Raw genomic sequence first — 20,169 nt, forward strand, 5'->3', positions numbered from 1 at the left:
GTCCGGGGGGCGGGGTCTGACTGCGCTCTGAAGGAGAGTCTGTAGGAGAAGTTGGTGAAGAAGAAGAAGAAGAAGAAGAAAAAGAAGAAGAGTCCTCCTGTCCTCCATCATGTCCGGCGTCGCCTCCACTCTGGCCAAGCAGCGGGCCCTGGCAGCGGGCTTCGGCACCAACGCCAACGCGGTCCGGTACCTGAACCAGGACTTCTCTGCTCTGCGGGCTCAGTGTCTCTCCTCCGGGAAGCTCTTCAGTGACCCCTCCTTCCCCGCCGCGCCCGAAGCGCTCGGCTTCAACGAGCTGGGCCGGAGCTCCCACAAGGTCCGCGGCGTCACCTGGAAGAGACCCACGGTAAGGACCGGGATCGGGACCGGGACCGGGACACGGAGGGGGGGTGTATGTTACTCCAGTATTTAGTCTTCACTGCAGTAAAAGTACTCACAGCACCGTGTACAAATACTAAGTAAAGTACAGGACATGAAGTACTCACAGTACACAAGTACAAGTAATCAGAGCCGAGATGTGATTGGATGATAACCGCTTCGTGTATGACGTCAGAGATGACGTAATCAGCTGGTTAGTGTCGATGCTCTGACTGTGTGACGTCACAAACAGATTTAGAGACAAGAACAGAAAAATACTCATCTTAAGTACAAATACCTCAAGAGTACAGGTTATTCAGCTTATCAACCAATCAGCCAACCAATCAATCAACCAATCAATCAACCAATCAACCAATCAATCAATCTATCTATCTTTATTTACACAGCACCAGTTCATGTCCCTCAAAACAGCAGGATACTAACAGTAACTACAGTACTGATCAATATAACTGATACTGATCAGTGTGACTGATACTGATCAATATAACTGATACTGATCAATATAACTGATACTGATCAGTGTGACTGATACTGATCAATATAACTGATACTGATCAATATAACTGATACTGATCAGTGTGACTGATACTGATCAATGTGACTGATACTGATCAGTGTGACTGATACTGATCAATGTGACTGATACTGATCAGTGTGACTGATACTGATCAATATAACTGATACTGATCAGTGTGACTGATACTGATCAGTGTGACTGATACTGATCAATATAACTGATACTGATCAATAGTTAATATGTGAATAATAACAACAGCACTAACATCAGTAGAAAGTGTCGGTGGCTGACGATCTGCAGCAGGAGAACCAGGACCAGGATCCACAGGAACCAGAGAACCACAGCAAGAGGACCAGGACCAGGATCCACAGGAACCAGAGAACCACAGCAAGAGGACCAGGACCAGGATCCACAGGAACCAGAGAACCACAGCAGGAGAACCAGGACCAGGATCCACAGGAACCTGAGAGATGAGAAAAGCACAGAAAGGCTCCGGGGAAGATAGCAAGTTAGTAACAGACATTAAAGAGACATGAAGCATCAGGATGGAGAGGAAGAGGAGGAGAGAGGAGCCCAGTGCATCATGGGAGTCCCCCGGCAGTCTGAGCCTATAGCAGCATAACTAGGGGCTGGTCCAAGACCTGATCCAGCCCTGAACTATAGGCTTCATCACTAAGGAAGAGCCTTTAAACCTCCACCAGAACCTCCACAGAGCCTTTAAACCTTCACTGGAGCCTCCAAACCTCCACCAGAACCTCCACAGAGCCTTTAAACCTTCACTGGAGCCTCCAAACCTCCACCAGAACCTCCACAGAGCCTTTAAACCTTCACTGGAGCCTCCAAACCTCCACCAGAACCTCCACAGAGCCTTTAAACCTTCACTGGAGCCTCCAAACCTCCACCAGAACCTCCACAGAGCCTTTAAACCTTCACAGAGCCTTTAAACCTCCACCAGAACCTCCACAGAGCCTTTAAACCTTCACTGGAGACTCCAAACCTCCACCAGAACCTCCACAGAGCCTTTAAACTTTCACCAGAGCCTCCAAACCTCCACAGAGCCTTTAAACCTTCACCAGAGCCTCCAAACCTCCACAGAGCCTCCACAGAGCCTTTAAACCACCACCAGAACCTCCACAGAGCCTTTAAACCACCACCAGAACCTCCACAGAGCCTTTAAACCACCACCAGAACCTCCACAGAGGCTCTAAACCTCCACAGAGCCTTTAAACCTCCACCAGAACCTCCACAGAGCCTTTAAACCTCCACCAGAGCCTCCAAACCTCCACAGAGCCTCCAAACGTCCTGGCCTCGGCCTGGTGCTGAACTGTTTTCCTGTGTATTCTGTATCTGTGGGTGAGATTCTCTGTGGTTCTGGTCTCGGTTTGATCTGGTCTCTCATCCATCAGGAACTGGTCTCTAATCCTGAGTTCATCGTCGGCGGAGCCACCAGGACCGACATCTGCCAGGGTGCTCTGGGTGAGTTTAACTGACTGTCACTGAACACACCACACCCTCTGGGTTTTCAGACTGTCCCTGAATGCACCTCCATCAGAAGCTGCTGCTCCCCCCGCAGCCTGGGGGGCTCAGGTGAGTCGTCTGAACCTGTCCGGGGTCAGAGGTCAGAGGTCAGAGAGGGAATGTAAGGTTAAATCTATAAGAAGGAACGGTTGTTGGATTTACTGGTTATCCCAAAACAACGTTCAAACTGGACAAATCTGGTAACGGTGCGTTTCATTTGGCCGCCTGTTGGTGGCGCCGTGTCCTCTTAACCCCCTCTGACTACCAGAAGTGGGACAGCTAGCACAGAGTCATCCGGTATTATCCTGTATCATGAGCAACACAGCAGCTTTTCTGCCACATTGATCAGGTGGAGACCTGATTTATTGATCAATATTTCAGTCTGTGACAGGAGGCTCATCAGCCACCAAGCTAACGCTGCTAATGCTACATTAGCTAACGTTAAATGTGGCTATTTCATAGAATAAAATGACATAACATGAATAAACGGAACATGACTAATCAATATAACATCTCATGATCAACAAACCTGATTTGTGCCTGAATTCATCACTTCAGGACATGAATAATGAACCATTAAAGCCCAAAGTGTGTCTGTTCCACGTGAAATCTCATTTCATACCTGGACGTACCTGCAGGGTTTATGACATCACAGCTGGTTTGCAGCCAATCAGCGTCCAGGATGAAAGCTACATGGTGTGATGAGGAACCCTGAAGCCTCCAGGCCACAGAAGGAGATAATTTACACATTTTGTAGTTTCATGTGTTTTTATTGATATAAACTGCACGTCAGACAGAAATAATCACGTTTCAGTATTTTCACTGCAGAGCCGACACCCAAATCATGTTTACAGCAGAACGTTTGTGAAGCCGAGGAGTTAATGTGAACCAGCTGAGAACCAGGATCTGCTGTGATTAGAGGGCGCTGCCACGCTGAGCCCTGATTGGCTGAGCAGGAAGGAGCAGGGCAGGAAGAGGCCTGCCAGCTATTGTTGGAGGGTTACGGTTAAACATCAGGGAGAGAGAGAGGGGGGGGGGGGCTGTCAACTAGCAAGGCCACACCCTGCCACACACACACACACACTCAGTGTTGTGGTGGATGACTCACCAGTGTGTCGTGCCTGCATTAAACCACAGCTCTGCTGTTGTGTAACAGACTACAGGACAGATTTGTTTCCACACGCTGAAACACTTTCAAACTGAAGCTCTCTGAGTTTTCTCTGCTTTCAGAGTTAAAGTCGCTCCAGGAATTTGCCACAGAGTCAGACTTCTTCCAGTGAATAACTGTGGTCAGAAAGTGAGGAAGAGTGTGCAGCCTGTTTGATCTTCCTCCAAAACTCTTTAACTTTAAACTCCCAGAACTTTATTTCCTTCTTCCACAGTCGCATCGCACGAATGTTTATTGCACTAAGGTTACGAAGGGAAACTTTTCCCAAAGTAGCCATTTTGTGTCACTGCAGAGATGGAGGTAAACACATAAAATGAACATATTTGCTTATCTGATCTCCTTCCTGGATCGTGGAGACATTTCAGTGACTGTGATCTGTCCTCTAGTGCCACCTTCAGGACAAACTTCACATGTTTAGCTCCACTACTGATGGGGATAACAGGTAAATCATCAGGCGGTGTTTGTATGAGTGCTGCAGACTGTGACGGGCAGTAGTGAGTCAGCTGTAGTGTTGCTGACTGACTTCCTGTCTGTCCAGGTGACTGCTGGCTGTTGGCGGCCATCGCCTCGCTGACGCTGAATGAGTACGTGATGGCCAGAGTTGTTCCCACTGACCAGGGCTTCGGTGACGACTACGCCGGCATCTTTCACTTCCAGGTAACAGAAATGCGTCATTAATAAAGGCAGCCCTACATACAGTACAGGCTAAAAGTTTGGACACACCTTCTCATTCAATGTGTTTTCTTTATTTTCATGACTATTTACATTGTAGATTCTCACTGAAGGCATCAAAACTATGAATGAACACGTGGAATTATGTACTTAACAAAAAAGTGTGAAATAACTGAAAACATATCTTATATTCTAGTTTCTTCAAAGTAGCCGCCCTTTGCTCTGATTACTGCTTTGCACACTCTTGGCATTCTCTTGATGAGCTTCAAGAGGTAGTCACCTGAAATGGTTTTCCAACAGTCTTGAAGGAGTTCCCAGAGATGCTTAGCACTCGTTGGCCCTTTTGCCTTCACTCTGCGGTCCAGCTCACCCCAAACCATCTCGATTCCGGTGACTGTGGAGGCCAGGTCATCTGGCGCAGCACTCCATCACTCTCCTTCTTGGTCAAATAACCCTTACACAGCCTGGAGGTGTGTTTGGGGTCATTGTCCTGTTGAAAAATAAATGATGGTCCAACTAAACGCAAACCGGATGGGATGGCATGTCGCTGCAGGATGCTGTGGTAGCCATGCTGGTTCAGTATGCCTTCAATTTTGAATAAATCCCCAACAGTGTCACCAGCAGAGCACCCCCACACCATCACACCTCCTCCTCCATGCTTCACGGTGGGAACCAGACATGTAGAATCCATCCGTTCACCTTTTCTGCGTCGCACAAAGACACGGCGGTTGGAACCAAAGATCTCAAATTTGGACTCATCAGACCAAAGCACAGATTTCCACTGGTCTAATGTCCATCCCTTGTGTTTCGGTGGCTACTTTGAAGAAACTAGAGTATAAGACATGTTTTCAGTTATTTCACACTTTTTTGTTAAGTACATAATTCCACATGTTCATTCATAGTATTGATGCCTTCAGTGAGAATCTACAATGTAAATAGTCATGAAAATAAAGAAAACACATTGAATGAGAAGGTGTGTCCAAACGTTTGGCCTGTACTGTATATCAGCCAGGCAGCCGTTAGTCTCGGTCAGTGAGTCGCATAGCCTGAAGCAGTGATGTTGCTATAGTTACCTGCAGTCTAATACACGCTCATCTCTGTAGTTAAACAGTTGACGTGAAGTATGTTTGAGGTGTCCAAATACATGTAAATATGTCCTTGGGTGATATATGTCCCAGTGGAATCATGATTAAGTAAAATAATATGGGGCCCAACATTGAACTCTGTGGAACTCCACAACTAATGTGACCAGTCAGAAGCTCTGTAGTTGGTTCCACACAGAAAAATCAAGTCTTTGAAGAACTTTATGTCTATAACTTCTAACCTGTTCTGATTTCCCATATCCACAGAAGCCACTCTTTTGGAATAAATCCTGTTTTTTGTGACTTTTCTCTCATTTCATGTAAATTGTTTTCAACTTAAAGTGTCAGCAATTTGTTATTTTAACCCGTTATTATGACAGTCTGAGTGATTAAAATGTTTTGGTTCAGTGAAGCCCAAAACTTTCCCTGTCTTTGTGGCTCAGTGAGGGTCCATGTGAAGACCAAACAGGACCACATGGAACTCACTGTTCCCTGATGTCCCGATGCTGGAAAAGCAAGTTTTCCTGCAAGATTTTCCACCATTGAATCAGGTTTTCACATGACTTGTGATTGGCCAAAGTCTTTCATCACGTGCTACATTTTCTAAGGCCTGAAAACAGCCCAGATTTCTTAGGAATTATATTTGGAGTTGTAAAGGACAACAAAGAGTAAAGTAGTAACTAGATTTTTTTTAAAGCTGAAGACAGGAAGGAGAATTCAGAGAGACGTTCAAAGTAAATGTATATTTTGTGTTTCAGCGTTGTTTTCTCTGCTGTCTGTCTGTAGTTCTGGCAGTTTGGGGAGTGGGTGGATGTGGTGATCGACGACCGTCTGCCGGTCAAAGATGGAGAGCTGCTGTTTGTCCACTCGGCCGAGGGGAGGGAGTTCTGGAGCGCCCTGCTGGAGAAGGCCTACGCCAAGTAAGACAAGCAGAGATAACCTGACTAACTGGTGTAGCAAGCCAAGGGAGGGCGACGACCTCCTGTTCTATCAGTAATAATACTGAAGTCACACAGTTAATATCTGAGATCTGGTAACACGGAAATGTCAGCAAAACAGGTCGGACAGTGTTACTGTACTGATTGCCATTGTTTTCTTTTCCAGTTAAGTTTGACACTGTTGACTTGTAGAAAATTAGACTCAAGCTAAACGAAACTAGAATCTCCCTTTAGTTATTATCCAGTGGAGGAGGATGAGTAATTAAAGGTTAATACCGAACTAATACAGAACGCCGTGACCAGCTCCAGGTCTGAGACCAGTGCCGTGATTAAAGGAAATGACATGGCAGGAAATGTTTTCGGAGTCCTCGATAAGTCGGCTTGTTGGTTGGCACTGCAGACCTGCTCTAAGCAGCTGAAACATAAGCAAAGAAACGCCTGCTTGATGTAGAAACTGACAGTGTAAGTGTTTCCCTTCAGGAAGCAAATGTCAACATGCAGGAAGATCGCATCGACAGTCTTAATCCTGCTGCATCGCCCAGATTGGTCGACTGCAGACCAGCAGAAAAAATTGTGAAATGGACACAAGAACAGACCTTCAGTGTCTGAATTGCTGAATAAATCAGAGAAGTGTCTGGAGTTACTTGCTTCCCCGTAGATACTCAGCTCATCGCTAACTGTCCAGGACTCTCAGCTGCATCTGAGTTTCTGTTAGAGGTCAAAGAACATGGAGATTGGTTTTGAGGGATTAGGGTTAGCTTGTTCACTGCAAACCATGAGGCGTCTCTCCACGTTAAAGCTGCTGATGTTTCTCTGTTGCTTTTACTAAAAGTAGAGAAGTGTATCATCTGCGTACATATAGAGTCAGCAGTTATATTTTCAGAAAGCACATTCAGCTGTGATGTAACTTTACGCAGTACACTGCAAAGCGTTGTGCTGCACAGAGGAATCAGAACATGCGGTAACCAATAGATGGCAGCACAATCAGGTTAGTAGGGTGTAGCTACTCCTTCATATTCAGCCTGCTGTTCTCCGTCCCAGAGTGAACGGCTGCTATGAAGCGTTGTCTGGCGGTTCCACCACCGAGGGCTTTGAGGATTTCACCGGAGGCATCGCTGAGAACTACGACCTGCAAAGACCCCCCTCCAACCTGTTCCAGATAATCAAGAAGGCCCTGGAGGCCGGAGCGCTGCTGGGCTGCTCCATCGACGTGAGTTAGCTTCAATATGTTCACTAACATTGACCCTAGTTCCATAAAGTATTCATTTGAGGTTTTTAGTTTCCATGGAAGTAATGTTTGTGTTTCTACTTGCGTAATTAAAGATGATTAAGATATGTACGCACTGCTATCACATGAAACTCAACAACCTGAGGCATCCTGGGCTACCAACCCTGTCTAGCTCCCAAGGAAGGGTCCTAAAGAACGCTACAAGGTTAGGTTAAGGTTTGGCGAGGAAAAAACTGTCATGGCCATTTTCAAGGGGTTCCTCGACCTCTGACCTCAAGATATCTGAATGAAAATGGGTAAATAAGTTAGTGTGTAGTTAGTGTAGAGTGTATCAATGTGAGAATGATGACAATAAGCAAAAATACCATTTATATTGCAGATCGAAACGCCTGAGCACATCTCAGGAATTATAAAATGTACAAAACTGAAATAAGGTTTGTGTTTTTGTTTAGTAAAATTTGATGAAAAAAATCTGGTTTCCGTATTTTTTTAATGTTTGACACCATAATCAGTTATTCTGGTTTACTGACTGACAGACTTTTAGCTCAGGTCGTACCGATTTTTGGGATGTGAAGCACAATAAGCTAAAATACCAATGAGAGCTGAGCCAAGCTTTGAATAGGCAACAAATACAGCATGAAGGAAACGTCAGCAGAGACGGACACCAGGAAGAGGAAGAGGAAGAGGAGGAGGAAGAGGTTACAAGACCGCTGAACATTAACTAGGTTTTTTGTTCTTGGACTCTTTAATGATGATGATGGTGATGATGGTGATGGTGATGGTGATGGTGGTGATGATGATGATGATGATGATGGTGACTCAACCGTTCATGTTGTTGCTTCGGTGCAGATCACCAGCGCCGCAGACTCAGAAGCCGTCACCCGTCAGAAGCTGGTGAAAGGCCACGCCTACTCGCTGACCGGCGCCGTGGAGGTGACGTCACTTCCTCACCATGAAGTGAAAACAGACGAGAGACAACATGAAACCAGATGAGAATGAATTCTTATTGTGGTGTTTGTTTCCAGGTGAACTACCGTGGTCGGAAGGAGAAGCTGGTGAGGATGAGGAACCCCTGGGGCCAGGTGGAGTGGACCGGAGCCTGGAGTGACGGGTAACTAAGGCAACCATAACACATCACCTGACACAGCTCCACACTGGGCACCAACTAACACACACACACATATATGTACTTGACGTAGCTGGAAACTGCCCACTATACCAGTATTTTGTGCTGATTCGGCCAAAATGTTGCATGTGGGATGCAATATGAAAAGAAAAGTCCAGCTGCTGCGTCCCATAATGCAAAGCACTGGAATGATCACAACAGCCAAGATTAGACTGAGAAGAGACAGAACAAGATAAAACTATTAGGAAAGACTTCAGATGAGATGTAAGAGGTTAACTGACTGACTAGTCGACTAAAGAAGAAATAACACAAGACGAGTGAAGGTGGCATGTGATGATAGCTAGTTTCCTCACGCTGGTGAACAGCTGATGAAGATGATGTTGTTATGTCCTGTCCAGAGTACAGTGAGCTCTGTTTTCACAGGGTTGATATTATTCTGATGTTCACACAGATCGTCTGAGTGGAACTCCGTGCAGGGAGACTGTCCACATGCCAACGCAGAGGACGGAGAGTTCTGGTAGGTCTCTGAAATGTTTGCAGTACATGCAGTACTACTGCAGACACCACCTAACAGTGGTGTTTGCGATGCTGGTGTTTGTAGCTACAGAGTGAGAGCTCTTCCCTGTCCTATCTCTGCAGGATGTCCTACAACGAGTTCTTGCGTCACTACTCCCGTATCGAGGTGTGCACTCTGACCCCTGACGCCATCGAAGACGGCTCCGCCAAACACTGGAGCGTCAGCAAGTTCGACGGCACATGGAGGAGAGGATCCACCGCCGGAGGCTGCAGGAACCACCCCTGTAAGTTCTCATTTCCATATTTTAAGTTTAAAAGTGACAATAAAAACATACCAATGACTGAGGTGCCATGCACATAAATCAGGCCCTACAGTACAGAGTGGAGAGAAAGGGGCCCACAGTTTGTCATGAATCTCAGAGCCTCATCATACGCACCACCTAGTATGTGACAACAGTGAGCTGAAGTCCCTGAACTCTACCAAATGCACACTGAAGATACACAAAGCCTTCACAGAAGTGGGTGCACAGCAGTTAATGCCAGTGTCATCAGCATAAAAATGAAAAGTTGCGCTTGGAATTTATCTGTCTATGGCAATTTATGTTTATAGTAAATAATAGTGGGCCCAGAACTGAGCCTTGTGGAACCTCCTAATGGACTTGGACAACCTTGGAGAAAGCACCCGCAAGCTGTCTTGGGGTCGTTTTCACCCGAGTGTTCATATAAACCAATAGCTGATTAAAGTATTATGGTCTACAGTATGGAAGGTCTTCTGGAGGTCTATGAAAGAGAGAGACAGAGCTGATCTATTCTTCACATTGTTGTTCTGTATATATATAAAATGGTTTAATATATATGAAATGGTTTGTGCAGAGTCTTGACTAAAACATAGACAGGAAAGAGTCAGTCAGAGGCATCTGTGGCTCAGAGGTAGAGCAGCTCGTTCACCAAAGATCGGCGGTTCGACCCCCGGCTCCTCCGGTCCACATGTTGAAGTGTCCTAGACACTGAACCCCACTGCGTGTGAATGATGAACACACTCCTGAGTGGGCACTGTTCGAGTGGTGGGTGAATATGAGTGTAGTGCTAAACACAAGCACAGTCCACCTGGTAACTGAGTATTCTTGGAATTCAACGATCTCATCCAGAACAGATTTTGGAGAAATCAACAACAATCGGCCAACAGGACTTTTTTGTTTTCCATGTATACGATGACGTCCCTTGTGATAAAAGGTCTGTACACATTCTGCCAAGTTAAGATGACATGTATGAGTAAGGAGCCGCCCACGGGAGGGGGCTGTCTGGTCAGACCTAATCTGAACCTGGGGAGTCGTCCTCTTCCCCTGTGAGGGTTTCTTCTGGTGGACCTGCGGCACATTTGGAACAGATTCTGGGATGTGGTGGTGTTATGGGATGGACCTTTAATGAGTTTCCTGGTGTGCCTCGAAACTGTTCTTCTTCAGACACATTCTGGATGAATCCTCAGTTTGTGATCAAGCTGGAGGAGGAAGATGATGACCCAGATGATGGAGAAGATGGTTGCAGCTTCGTGGTCGGTCTGATCCAGAAGCACCGCAGAAAGCTCCGGAAACAAGGAGAGGACATGCACACTGTTGGGTTCGCCATCTACGAGGTGAGAACTGAAGTTTCAGATCAAGAAGTAAAGGATCTAAATGATCCACAGTCCATTTTCCTTTTACTAACGTTTTTCTTGTCTTTTCTGTTTTGTTGTAGGTTCCAAAACAGGTGAGCTCACTTTTTTCATTCATCTGTTGAAAAGTTAAAGGTTTATGGTGTCATGGTGGACGTTATCATATCATCATCATGTACATTGTCTAAATCTTAGATCTGAGATCTGTTGACTCCCTCGTAGCCAAGTTGAAAAACGTGTAAAGACATCCAAAAAAGTTGAAAATGAGACAAACAAACAAACAAACATGGACGATGTGAAAGAAAAATGTAAAGTTTGGCATTTCTTGCATTAAAGGACTAGTTTAACGTTTCAGAAGAGGCTTTGCTGTTTCTAGCTGGGGGTTAGTCTTGTGACTGTGAGCTACATGTTAGCCAGCATCTGGTCAGCTTTCTTCTTGAAGTCTCCAGTTGTTCCGCCAAGAAATAGTCCGACTGTAAAATGTTGAGTCATCAATTTTACACTTCAGTGTTTGCTCAGATTAAACAAACACCTGTTTCCAGTCTCTATGCTAAGCTAAGGTAAGCTAGCAGCCGGCTGTGGCTTCATATTTAGCACACAGAAATCTGACTCAGAGAGAAAAACTGTTCCTTTAAGGAAGTTGCTGCTTATCATGTGACTTTCAAAAGCACCGTCAGAGAGTGTTCCCCTTTCTTGAATGCGCTCATAATAAACACCATGTCGGTAGCTTAGACACAAAAATGAAGAAGAACGAATGATTTTCCAAAAGCAGATTTTCAGAAGCAGCTGCTGGAAGAAAAGAAACTTTTTCAAATGATGAATGATTTCAAAAAAGATCAGCTGGGATGGAAACAGTGCATATTAACTCAGGTCATTAGATGGAGCTGTAACTGCCCAGCTGCCCAGTTGTCTAACGGGTCGTCCTGATTGGCTGTTTCTCCTCAGTTCTACGGGCAGAGGGAGGTGCATCTGGATAAGAACTTCTTCCTGAGCCACGCTCAGACAGCGAGGTCAGAAACCTTCATCAACCTGCGGGAGGTCAGCTCTCGCTTCAAACTGCCGCCTGGAGAGTACCTGATCGTCCCGTCCACCTTCGAACCGCACCTCAACGGAGACTTCTGCATCCGGGTGTTCTCCGAGAAGCAGACCGAGACCTTGTAAGACCCTGAAACTGGGGGGCCGAAGCCATCAGTGTGAAGGAGTGTGTAGACAGAAGCCATCTGTGGGGCTTCAGGCCCCTGGCATGTTTCTGAAGGGAGGTGTTCAGGCCGGGAGTGTTTGCTGTTCCTATTTACCGTGCTGAAAACAGAGTGTGTCAGTGTCCGTGGGCGTTCTGCCCCCCCCACATTCATTCCTGCTCTGACGATGTGTTCAATGCATCCGGGGTTTTCTAACACTGTGTTGCCTCTCTGTCCTGTCAGACCCTGTGATGACCCCGTCAACGCTGAGCTAGACGATGTGAGTAAACTCTGATTTTAGTGGTTTCAGCTGCAAACTCTCAGTTACTGTGTCATTAAAGTAGGACGATCATGTACAGGAGTGTGAACTCTAAATCAAACAGGGACTCATGAGGAAACTCCTGTTAACCCCTCATGTTGAATGTAACGGCTCCTCGGCATCTTACTGTGTTGAAACATGATTTAAAATGGCAAAATAATGCAAAGGTAGCATCTGTCAAGAATATTAGCACCAACACAGCTTCAGCTTAAAGCAGTTTAACTGGTGGTGCTTCATAAAGCTTCACAGCACACAGAGTTTCCCCTGGTGACCAAGTTTTAGGAAAATGTGTCAAGTTTTTAAGGACTTCCTCTTACAGTTAAAGGGTCACTCCCCTGTTTCTCCCCCTGGTCCTTTTGGTTTAACCACAAACAGCACACACACCAGACTACATTCACTAAAACAGGGGGTTTAGAGCTGCTGCTCTGCTGCTGCCTCCATCAGTCAGTGTGTCTGTGGGACACTGTTTCTCGTGTATGGTTGTTATTCGACGTCGTCTCTCAGGACCAGAAGGAGACTGAGACCAGGTTTCACATGTGGTTGATCCTGAGTTGGTGACGCTGATCTCGGATCTGGACAGACACGGATGGAAACAAGCACCCGATTGGCTGGCAGTTATCCTGTAGACTGTTTGGGTCCCGTCTCCCACCAGATGTGGGAGCTCTAATGGATCGCCTTTTCTAAACATGCTGGACAAGCCCTGATTGGTGTGTTGGTGCGTCAGGCTGACCAGGGAATCATTCACACATGATCAAAAGACAATTAAAGACTCACTGATGATGAAAATAATTTTAGTGAAACATTAGACATGCTGTGGCCGGCTGGAGTCCTCATGTTCTCCCCGTGCTTGGGAGGTTCTCTTTGGTTCTCCAGCTTCCTCCCACAGTCCACAGACACACAGGTTACCTGGAGACTGTAGACTGCCTGTAGGTGTGAGTGTGAGTGGTTGTCTGTCTCTGTGTGTCGGCCCTGTGATTGGCTGGTGACCAGTCCGCGGCGGACCCCGCCTCTCACACAGTGTCAGCTGGGATTGGCTCCAGTTGACACTTGGCCTTCCCTGAAGGATAAACGGCGCAGACGATGGCTGGCTGGATTAAACATGGCATCAGTCTGCAGCGTTTTGTGTTTTCAGCTGTTTGTTCACATGTTGCTGTGCATAAAGTTTCTTGCTGACGTTGTAATCGTTGTCGTGGTGATTGTGTCCAGGAAACGGTGTCTGAGGAGGAGGTGGACGCAGGATTCAGAGGACTCTTCTCAAAACTCGCCGGAGACGTACGCTTTCTCATATGAGCATCTCTGACATCATCATACCCAAGGCGGCCAGGTGTTTGCTGACCTGCAGGTGTCCAGCTGTGATGTGTTTCCTGTTGTGTTTCAGGACATGGAGATCTCTGCAGTGGAGCTCAGAACCATCATGAACAAGATCGTCTCTAAACGTGAGTTAATGCTGAAGCTTCCAGACACACTTGTCCTTCCAGACCAGACTTTGCCTTAAAGCGTCAGTTTAGACTCGTCTGCACGTCAATATTAAGACTGAGAGTTCATTTGAGATGGGAAACTCTGCCGCCTGTCAGCCAGCAGGGAGGCCGTAGGGATCCTTTCCATGATGCTGTGACACACTTAGAATAACACTCTGAGCCTGTCAGTGGATCAAACAAGCTCTTTTAGTGGACCTACTGTGATCAGGTGCAGTTGTCCCAAAGGATCACGTTGCAGCCATTGCAGCCCGTTTGGTGTCTGCTGGCTGAGGTGATCTACTGGACCAGTTCCAACACTGTTACTACCTACCAGTCACTCACACACCAGGATGTGGACACAGAGGACCAGGGGGAGAAAGATCAGATTTACTCTTTCAGGCCGAAGCTTCACCTGTTCAGCTTTACTTCCTGTCTCATCTTCACAGGAACTGACATCAAGACTGACGGCTTCAGTATGGACACGAGCAGGATCATGGTCAACCTGATGGACGTATCCTTCATCACCTTCCTGCAGTCTCGGTTAACAGTTAGCTAACGTCAGCTAGTGAGCTTTTACTGATGATCAGTTTGTAAAGTCTGAGTGAAACATCATCAGTTATGTGATCAGTCATTTTTCATTAGGTTGTGGCAGAAGAAGAGGTAACTCTTTCATTTAGAGACCAAACAATTCAAGAATTCAAAGAATCCCCACAAGCAAGAAAAACTTCCCTTTAACAAGAAGAAACTTGGAGCAGATCCAGGCTCAGGGAGGCGGGGGCTTTCTGTCGGGGTCTGTGAGTTGTGTTCACTCTGCCAGACTGAACATCTGTACACAGCTGTCTGGTAAACTCTGCAGGCACATCTGGATGTAATTGGTCTCTGTTAGAGGATTCAGGTGCACAAAAAAAAGAAAATAACTAAATTCATATTTTCACATTGACGTAGTAGGAACCAAAAAGAAGACAAACTGGATCTTCTCCCGAGATATTGTCATGCTGCTCATACACAAACACATCGGATGAGCTCTGGCTCCACAGGCTGATGAAACCATTCAAACTTTATTTAAAGTCAGTGAACTCAGACAGTCGTGGGAGGAGAGAAAAGGCTCAGACTGCAGCAGTGATGTAACACTGTACTTCGGTACACTGTGACCTCACAGGAGGCCAGTAAAGTGGGCGTGGTCTTTAACCGTGCAGCAGGACAGCGGGAACGGGAAGCTGGGCCTCGGAGAGTTCGCCACCCTGTGGAAGAAGGTGCAGAGATACCTGGTGAGTCCGCGTCACCTTCTTTTTCCTTTTATCAGCACTCCCAGGACCAGCTGTGGTCTTCAGGAACTGTGTCCCTAATCGGACAATGAGCACTGGGGTGTTCTCCTCATTGCAGACCTCTCAGACAGGACTTTTTCTGTCACTTGGTCCCGACACGTCTAAATCAGCTGCTCTTTCCTGTGGTGTGCCTCAGGGTTCTGTCCTGGGCCCTATATTATTTGTCTTGTGCATGCTTCCCTTAGAAGATATTATCTCCAGTTTTAAGGATATCTGTTATCACTGCTATGTCGATCAATCAATCAATCACCAGTTCATACCAGTGTTCTCTCAGACTGTTTCCATAAAGAGCAGCTCAGACCAAACTCTTTCATTAGAGACAGACTCAAAGATTCAGGAATTCAACAGGAAGGATTCAACAATCCCCACAGAGCAGTATCTTACAACCGCCTAACGACATCGTACAACCGTCTAACGACATCGTACAACTGTCTAACGACATCGTACAACCGTCTAACGACATCTTACAACCATCTAATGACATCGTACAACCATCTAACGATGTCCACTCTCTGTTTCAGTCCATCTACAAGAAGAACGACTCTGACAACTCTGGGACGATGAGCACGACAGAGATGAGGGTTGCCTTCAAAGATGCAGGTCAACTTAATTTCTCTTTATTCCTCTTCCTCATCTCGTCCTCCTCCTGCTCCTCTTCTTCTTCTTCTTCTTCTTCTTCTTCTATGGTTAAAAGAAAAACATCTGAAGTGGAAACATCCAGCACCAACCAAACAGTTTTAGCCTCTACATGCGAGACACATCCTCTGCAGACACTGCAGAGGATGAACCCCTGGATGTTCAGACAGCAGCTCCTGTCTGCAGAGGATGAACCCCTGGATGTTCAGACAGCAGCTCCTGTCTGCAGAGGATGAACCCCTGGATGTTCAGACAGCTATCAGTGGATCACTGAGACAGAAGGAACCTTAAAAACAGACAGGTTCTCTATGAGGTTCCTCTGGTTTCTCAGCTGTTTTTGGGAGCTTTATTCTGGAGGCACGTCACAGATGATGACGTCCTCCAAGTTACTCTGAAGGATTCAACATGAGCTCCATGTCTGTGGGGTCAAGGTTCACAGTGAGGAGGAGGAGGAGGAGGAGGAGTTGCTTCAGTAACTGTGTGTGTTCCCTCCAGATTCCTCCTTTTATTCATAAGAAATAAGTGGTGGTTTCCTCTTGTTTGTCTGCTGTTGATCAGGTCTGCCTGTCTCTTCTCTTTCCCTCCGTCCCTCAGATTCCTCCAGAGAGTCACTGCAACATGTTTGTGTTTAAACTTGAGGGCTGAATGTGTCACGGTGCCTCCCAGCTGACTCACTGCACAAACCTCCTCCTGTTTCAGAGGAAATGGGAGCTTCCTCCTGTACTGTTCTCCTTCCAGCCTCACAAACTTTAAAAACATTTTCCTGTTGACGATGTTTTCTCCTTCTCCTGCTCACTAACATCTCCTTCTCTTCTTTGTCTCCATCTGTCCTGTCCTGTTTTCAGTGCTTCTGTCTCAGTATTAATCTCTCTGCTGTCTGGACTCTCCACTCTGTAGACTGATGGTATGTTACATCCTTCATTAGCGGTGTTAGCAGAGTTAGCGGTGTTAGCAGAGTTAGCAGTTGTAGCTTCATTAGTGATGTTAGCTTTGTTAGCAGTGTATGCAGTCATTAGCAGAGTTAGCAGTTGTAGCTTCATTAGTGATGTTAGCTTTGTTAGCAGTGTATGCAGTCATTAGCTGAGTTAGCAGTTGTAGCTTCATTAGCGGTGTTAGCTTTGTTAGCAGAGTTAGCAGTTGTAGCTTCATTAGTGATGTTAGGTTTGTTAGCAGTGTATGCAGTCATTAGCTGAGTTAGCAGTTGTAGCTTCATTAGCGGTGTAGCTTCATTAGCGGTGTTAGCTTTGTTAGCAGAGTTAGCAGTGCTGACAAAGCTGCAGTAAATGTCTTTTCTTACATTGATTTGTTGTTTTGTGGCAGATGTCTATCATCACTTTTTTAGTTGCAGCTTCACCAGAACAGATTATTTGTTCATTTTGAGTTGATTTATCTTGTAAATGAAGTTAAACTACACAAACAAACACAAACTCGAAGTTAATCCCTATCCAAGTTTTCTGTGGATCATCTATGTTTAGTCTCACTGGTGTGTTCAGAGGCGTTAGCGTTAGCATGTTTTCCCTGCTGCGTTCCTCCAGGTTTCACCCTCAACAACACCATCTACCAGCTGCTGGTGGCTCGCTACTCCGACCCCGACATGACCATCGACTTCGACAACTTCGTGGGCTGTTTGATGAGGCTGGAGATGATGTTCAGTGAGTTCTCCACACTGCTAACGCCACACAGCCTAAAAGAGACAGTTCACCAAAATGTCCTCATTCTGTTATCTATGCTAGCTAATTAGCCAGTGTAGCTACTGACTGGCAGGCATGCTCAACTTTTCCCTTCTCAGTAACTCTTTGGTGAATGAAGCAATAAACAATGCTGAGAACAAAATGTCAGAGAGAGAAAACAGGAAGAAGATCAGAGAGCTAGCGTGTTCCCCCGCTGGGTAGTGTGTGAGCACTTAGTTTGGTTAGCATGTTAGCATTTAGCTTTCTGGGTAGCTTGTTAGCAAAGACATGCGGATCAATTCCTCATTAACGCTTTCTGATGGTTGATCCATCTTCCTCGTCAGGGGTCTTCAAGAAACTCGACGCTCACGACAGCGGCTCCATCGAGCTCGACTTCAACCAGGTGAGAAGGAAACAGTCCGTCCAACAGGCTCAGGGAGTGACCTGGTCCAGCCGAGTCAGCAGGATTCACAGTTGGTAAAAGTGGTGCTGACTGTTTCTTCTGTCTCGTTCTGCAGTGGTTAAACTTCGCCATGATCTGAGCCGTCGCTCTGTGTCCGCCCGGAGCTTCAGTGTTACTGCAGGACGCCATATTCCCGTTTACAGCCGCAGCTTTGCTTCCTGTCACTCTCAACGTTTTATATGATCTGTTGTACTCAAAACACTACTTGACTGACCGAGTCCATGTTAACTCAATAAATGTATCCACAAATCCTTTAACTGGCTGAGCGGCTGTGTTCTGTGATTCTGTCGTCATTTGTATCAGAAGGGCAGTTTCATCCGGTCCGTTCAGGTCAGCTGTCAGCGCTCCATCGTTTTCTCTATTCTGTACAGGTAGGAGAGAATGAGATTAGTTAGCTTAGAGTTAGCTTCCAGGTCCGGTTAGCTTAGAGTTAGCTTCCAGAAGAAGTCTTTTGACAATTTGGCGCCCAACGTTGGGCACCAAATTGTCAAAAGACTTCTTCTTTAGGGTGAGGAGATTGGAGCCAGCTTGCAAGTTATAACAAAGTTTAATCTTACATGTAAGAGGAGCGTTTAACAGTGCAACAACATCATAGAGGTTACAGAGTAAAAGGCTCAACCAGTGAGCAGGTACAGTTGGTTTTTATAATGGGAGTTGTGGGTGTAGTTCTCACACATCGTGAGATCATCTACTGGCGTGAGAATTTCTTCTTGTCCTTGTAGATATGAGGCTTCACACCGTTGCAGAGCACACCCTGGATTGCCACTCTGTCTGGCAATTCGCAAGAATGTCCTCGGATGGGAATTCAGGTCCGGTTAGCTTAGAGTTAGCTTCCAGCTCTGGTTAGCTTAGAGTTAGCTTCCAGGTCTGGTTGGCTTGTCCTCATTGCACAGTGAGGTGAGATAGAGTTGGTGATGGTTGATGGATCATATTTATTCCATATTTACCGTAGACAGTAACAGAGCTGATATTAACTGATATTAACTCTGATATTAACTCTATATTGACTCTATATTAACTCTATGATATTAACTCTATATTAACTCTATGATATTAACTCTATATTAACTCTATATTAACTCTATGATATTAACTCTATATTAACTCCATATTAACTCTATGATATTAACTCTATGATGTTAACTCTATGATGTTAACTCCATATTAACTCTATGATGTTAACTCTATGATGTTAACTCCATATTAACTCTATGATGTTAACTCTATGATATTAACTCCATATTAACTCTATGATGTTAACTCTATGATATTAACTCCATATTAACTGATTGTGTAACATTGTTGGTCTACATGTAGCTGGATATTAAGCCTGCAGTACCGCCTGTGGCCACACAGACCGCCCGTCTGTCATCAATAAGGAGGGGGGCGCTGTTTCACAGAAGAAATGTTCTGTGTACTGAAACAGGTGCGGGGGGGGGGGGGGGGGCTGTTTCTTTAACTCGCCGTGTTGTGCTCATCATGATGCTGATGTTGCAGCACCGCCCCGGAGGGGCGGTGCTGCAACATCAGCATCCACATCAGCATCAGCAGCTCCTGCAGGACGGAAGCAGCTGCTGAGACTGAAGGAGCGGCAGGTGAGTGTCTGCTGTTGGTCCGGTCCGAACCGGTCTGTGCGGTTCTCTGTGGGGTAGCAGGGGGTTTGGGGGAGGGGGGCGCAAACACCCGCATGTGGGCCAGTCATGGATTCTGCAGGAGCACGTGCGTTTTCAGCAGAAACTGAACTGTTTACATCTTCCTGACTATTAACCAATCATAGAAGTCTTCCTGCTGCGTCACACCGACCAGACTCAGAAATGTAAAGATTTCAAATGTTCATCAGCATCAGTCAGTGTGTTTGTGTAACTGTTACTGTTTGGTGTTTTAAAGGCTCAGTTCAGACAGTAACAGGTCAGACCAGCACCTCTAAAATCCCTGTTTTAGTGAATGTAGTCTGGTGTGTGTGCTGTTTGTGGTTAAACCAAAAGGATCTTCCAGGTCTCTCTCTGTAGGGATCCTTTCCATGATGCTGTCACACACTTAGAATAACACTCTGATCCTGTCAGTGGATCAAACAAGCTCTTTTAGTGGACCTACTGTGATCAGGTGCAGCTGTCTAAGGGTCTCTAACAATCCTGTACGAGCTTCCTGATTTCAGTGTTTTATTTTATGGATTTGAACTGTTCCTTTAGAGGGTCCAGGCCATCCCGCCTCTCAGGGGGTCCTGCTGGTTCTCACGGCCAACAGGGTGGGACTGGGATCAGACCGGTCCGTCCCAGTCTGGTATGTTGGTGGAGCTCCAGAGAACACAGAGCGTTGAGAGTGATGAG

The 20,169-nt window shown here is 46.1% G+C and overlaps 1 protein-coding gene across 2 annotated transcripts; it reads left to right on the forward strand.

The window, feature by feature from the left end:
• Window positions 1-48: 48 nt before the first annotated feature.
• Window positions 49-18,089, forward strand: capn2b (calpain 2, (m/II) large subunit b). Of its 2 annotated transcripts, XM_070854816.1 has the most exons (21): window positions 49-346; window positions 2,302-2,371; window positions 4,120-4,238; window positions 6,122-6,255; window positions 7,315-7,483; window positions 8,351-8,434; window positions 8,527-8,612; window positions 9,079-9,144; window positions 9,267-9,427; window positions 10,607-10,776; window positions 10,878-10,889; window positions 11,740-11,951; window positions 12,216-12,252; window positions 13,498-13,563; window positions 13,670-13,727; window positions 14,195-14,259; window positions 14,948-15,016; window positions 15,595-15,673; window positions 17,245-17,361; window positions 17,724-17,782; window positions 17,898-18,089. In XM_070854816.1, exons 1-21 carry the CDS (start codon window positions 110-112, stop codon window positions 17,919-17,921), a joined length of 2,094 nt encoding a protein of 697 aa, XP_070710917.1. In that variant the 5' UTR covers window positions 49-109; the 3' UTR covers window positions 17,922-18,089. The 2 variants fall into 2 exon arrangements, with proteins under 2 accessions (XP_070710917.1, XP_070710910.1); XM_070854809.1 differs by lacking the exon at window positions 10,878-10,889 and having other exon boundaries at window positions 10,607-10,788.
• The last annotated feature ends 2,080 nt before the right edge of the window (window positions 18,090-20,169 follow it).

This window comes from Pempheris klunzingeri, chromosome 3, assembly GCF_042242105.1.
Source record: "Pempheris klunzingeri isolate RE-2024b chromosome 3, fPemKlu1.hap1, whole genome shotgun sequence".
Classification (NCBI taxonomy): domain Eukaryota; kingdom Metazoa; phylum Chordata; class Actinopteri; order Acropomatiformes; family Pempheridae; genus Pempheris; species Pempheris klunzingeri.

Bases quoted from the DNA above. Each gene is read 5' to 3' on its own strand.
- capn2b (XM_070854809.1), top strand. From the start codon at position 110: ATGTCCGGCGTCGCCTCCACTCTGGCCAAGCAGCGGGCCCTGGCAGCG. The intron at 347-2,301 runs GTAAGGACCGGG...CTCATCCATCAG, and splicing joins TCACCTGGAAGAGACCCACG to GAACTGGTCTCTAATCCTGA. The intron at 14,260-14,947 runs GTATCCTTCATC...ACCGTGCAGCAG, and splicing joins TCATGGTCAACCTGATGGAC to GACAGCGGGAACGGGAAGCT.